This window comes from Rhinopithecus bieti, unplaced genomic scaffold (assembly GCF_001698545.2).
Source record: "Rhinopithecus bieti isolate Rb0 unplaced genomic scaffold, ASM169854v2 scaffold_34289, whole genome shotgun sequence".
NCBI classification, from domain to species: Eukaryota; Metazoa; Chordata; class Mammalia; order Primates; family Cercopithecidae; genus Rhinopithecus; species Rhinopithecus bieti.
In genome coordinates, this window is record NW_016814416.1 from 5065 (window position 1) to 9144 (window position 4080).

Below are 4080 nucleotides of genomic sequence, written 5' to 3' on the forward strand. Positions count from 1 at the left end.
CATACCTATTATATACAAATAGAGTTAATATATTTTTTAAGTCACTGTTGGGCTGTAGTGAAGACTGAAAACATTAAATAAATACAGAAACAATTTTTGTTTGAAGTGAGAAAGAAGACAGTACCTGAATTTGCTAATAGTCCTCCCATTTTACAGATTGATTATCTGAACATAGTGTGACTATATGTGAGAGGAAAGGGGTGGAGGTGGGCAGTGTGTTTACCTGTATACGTAGAGGCTTGTGAGGGTTACTTTAAATCCCAGCTTTAATCTCCAGGCCTCTAATCGTTTACTAAGTTAAAATGGAAAACAGACCCCTTTCTTGAAAAGTTTTCCCCATCTTTCTTCAGGTTTTAAAACACTGTTATGAGGCTGCTATTAGGAGATAAGGTCACGGCTGTTTTCAGCCTTCCATGTTTTAGCCAGAAAGATGTACTGTAAGTTACTTATTTATAACCAAATCTGCATTATAGAGAGGTACTTTATAATTAGGTTTTGGTATATAATGGCTAATATTTGTATTGCTCATATTTTCAAAGGGTTATCACATTGTACATCTTTGGAAAAAATCCCAAGACTTTAACTATAACCACTTAAACAAAACAAAACATACAACTTGTAAGATGGTGCCAGTTTCCCTTACTGAATTCTGTTAATAATGCCTCAGTTCTAGGCTCTCGCCCTTCCCTACTTTTAGAACAGGTTGTCAAAGAGAGCCCAGACATCCCATTGCTTGGAAAAGGAAGTCCAGTTATAGTTTTCCATGAGTTTGAAAAGGGACCCCAAACTTCACTTGGGGCCAAAGTTCTACCTCATCTTGTAATTACAAGATTAGAGACCAGAGGTTTGTATTACTTTTATTCCTCAGCTTGTTAGTTTTGTATTGCTGCCTTCTCATCTACCCTACTTCTCACAGCTGCTCTAGATTTTCAGATGTTGAAAATAGGAATACCATATGCCAAGTGATTATTTTGATGTTTCTTTATCTGTTAGGTGTAGAAGACGCTTTCAGTTTCACCTCCAAAGTCATGACCGTGTCCCTGCACAAATTCTCCCCGGGATTTTCCCAGGCAAGTGATCATAAACTCAGTATTACATTTGATGACTAAATACTGAAATTCTTCTATACATTTCTTATACTTGGACAGTTCCATGCTGTTAATGCCTTATTGCTACAGTCCTATGCAAAATTTTAACACAGGTTACCTCAGGTGACAATAACAAGAAGAATGACATTAAAGTTGTTTCTTTTCCAGGTGATTTTATGGGCTGTCAACAGATCACTTATGCTTACTACAGTAGTAGACACCCCATGCAACTCCTAACATCCTGAATAATTGCAGTGATAAATTGATACTATGTCAACCTAAAAGCATGAAGCCAAGCAAAGGAGTTAATCTCTTATTTTTTCATTTGATCCAGTAAGATGAAAACTAAGGCTTTTCAGTTTCCTTATGGTTTGCCTGCTTCTCCAAGATTGTTTACAACAGTTACTTCTTTATATTATTTTCTTAATTTCTTTCCCTGGAAACTATCACTAATTCATTCAGGATTGTTCTCCTAATTGATCTTTTCAGTCTTCTGAATTCCTATCAGGAAATCCTTTAAGTTTTCTGGGTTCTCATGTTCCTAATAACTGATCATAGTGCTCTTCTCTTTTACAGGAACAGGTGACGTGTCTGATGTTGGCCTAGGGAAGGGACGGTACTACAGTGTAAATGTGCCCATTCAGGATGGCATACAAGATGAAAATATTATCAGATCTGTGAAAGGTATGGCAGTAACACTGAGCCAGTAATAAGTAGATTGCAGTTCTGTAGGATTAAATGGCCCCATCTCACAATGTAAACAAGCACAATGTAAAAGAAAACATCTACATACCTATAAAGCTTTTGTATACTGGTCATTATGCCTATTTGATCAGTAGCTATCCGCTGTATGACAGAGCCAAGCAGTTGGACCAGAGCCATGCTCCAGGTTGGATCTTACCCACTACTCAATATGATTAAGGCCATCCCAAGAGCAGAGCTTTTAGGCTATCCTGAAGAATCCCTTATTTGCTACTTTCTTAGTTAAAGAAACCTGCATGTGTGTTATTTCATCAACCTGACAGGGTTCATTTCAGTTGTCAGGGCTCGTTATGGAGACCTGTGCTTTCTTCTACTGGTGTAAATATTAGAGAATTGACTATTATTATTCATCATGCATTCTTACGTTCTATCCACTGTGTTAAAATTGGAGTCAGATACCTGTTCTTTCTATACCATGGCTAAGGATTAAGTTACGGACAATCGTAGGCAGACAGATTGGTGCCAATATGTGGACCACTGGAGTTGAAAAGCCCTATGGAATGGGGGTGGGAGGTTGTGCTAAACTCATATTCATAAAAATTGAGATTGGTCAGGCACAAGTGGTGGCAGAGAAAGCAAATCCAACTAGAAGTCAGCAAGTCAACATTACCGAAGGTAAGTAATGGGAATTGAGGTACTCTTGATCCCTCCCCAACTTAGCTCGTATTTCTCCCAACCTCTGGTGGAGGTTCTTCCCAAAGGAGCCTGCCTGCACTGGCTATCATCACTGGCAGTTGTATAAACAAAGCAGAATTATTAAAAAATAAAAACTTTATGCTTCAAAAGTGCCTCTTAGCTCAAAAGATTTGGTGAGCCAAGTCATCATTCAGTTATTCAGCAGCATAAGCCTCTTCATAATTTTGATCATGTCTCCTGGCTACCTCTGTATTATCATACTGAAAAAACCTTTTTTTTGGAGCCTGCCATCAATGGTTTAATTGCCCTTCTTTGTTTCCCTTAAGCTCTCTTCTGTTCTTGAGATGTGCAGATCGGAGCTGCTTATGTAACTTTACCAATAAAGATATCCTGCAATTCTATGTAAAAGGAGAATTATTTTGTTTTTGTTTTAATACCCTTCTTAACAGTGCCCAATTTTGTTGCCCCTTTTTTTTTTTTTTTTTTTTTTTTTTTTTGTCATAACAGAAAACTAGGTTGTTCTCTTCAGTGCACTGTCCACAGTGTTTCCTAGAGCCCTATCCTGGGTCTTAATTGAAAGGTCAGCACTCATCATCGTGCAAGTGTAGTTTGTAATATCTAGTGCTCCCTAGATGGATCACCCTAAATGGATCACCTTACATGTACCCCTTACAAATCCCTAAATGGATCACCTTACATATGCCCCTATTGAAGGTTATCTGCCAATCATAAAACCTCCTGAGATCTTCTTTATCTCCCATCAACTTGGCATTTCACTGCCTGGGAAACCTGAGTATTATCTGCAGGCTTGAGGATTTTCCAGTGCCCAACCCCAAGGAAGTCTACTATTTATCCTTCTTCAGTCAGAAAAAAAATCTGTTTCTACCCTATATTTTCTCTTTTTTTCTGTAGACCAGTTCCTATATTTTAAATCCCATGGTAATTCGTGTTTAAAAATAGCCTTGGTATCAAACCTAATCAGAAGCATTTTTAAAGTAAGTTTAGCCCCAAGGAAAAGATCTGTAGAAGATTACACACGATTTCCCTTTACAAAAAGCATGATGCCACTCGCATCCCAATAGATTGATGGCTTTTGTGTACAGGAGGCTAGCATTTATTAAACATTCTTCCAGCTTGCCTACTAAAGAACCAGACACTCATCAGTTTATAGTTCCGAGGGCCCCTTTGCCTGTGGACCCACATTGGCAATGCAAGCCACACAGTGATCATCCAGAATAACAGGTTCCAGGTTTTCATTAGAGGTGTAATAACATTTTTCCTTTGCTTTCCTTCAGAAGTCAAGTCTGGTCAGGGCATTATGTGAAGGCACCTGTGATTCTAAGGGTACCAAGAAGGCTTCCTGGCCCAACCATCTCTCTCATCTGTTAGATTAATACCTGAAATTCCTTTAACAGGAAACATACTTTTATTCTACAATTAGAAATAGTCCTTAAAATGAAATTTTGGCACAACCTCTCATCCTCACCCCTGCTGTACCATAGTTTCACAGAGTCTTTCTTGTTTGGGGTGGTGGACAGAGTCTTCCCCTGTTGCCTAGGCTGGAGTACAGTGGTGGTCATGGCTCACTGTCGCA

At 38.6% G+C, this 4080-nt stretch overlaps 1 protein-coding gene across 1 annotated transcript in view; it reads left to right on the forward strand.

Moving 5' to 3' along the window:
• The window catches only part of LOC108514096 (histone deacetylase 8-like), a gene marked incomplete at both ends in the record, with an annotated part of 5808 nt that extends 3343 nt beyond the window's left edge, over nucleotides 1–2465 (forward strand). The window contains 4 exon segments of the mRNA XM_017850128.1: nucleotides 994–1074; nucleotides 1647–1745; nucleotides 1748–1772; nucleotides 2275–2465. Coding sequence (XP_017705617.1) covers nucleotides 994–1074; nucleotides 1647–1745; nucleotides 1748–1772; nucleotides 2275–2465 — 396 coding nt within the window.
• Between the last annotated feature and the right edge of the window lie 1615 nt (nucleotides 2466–4080).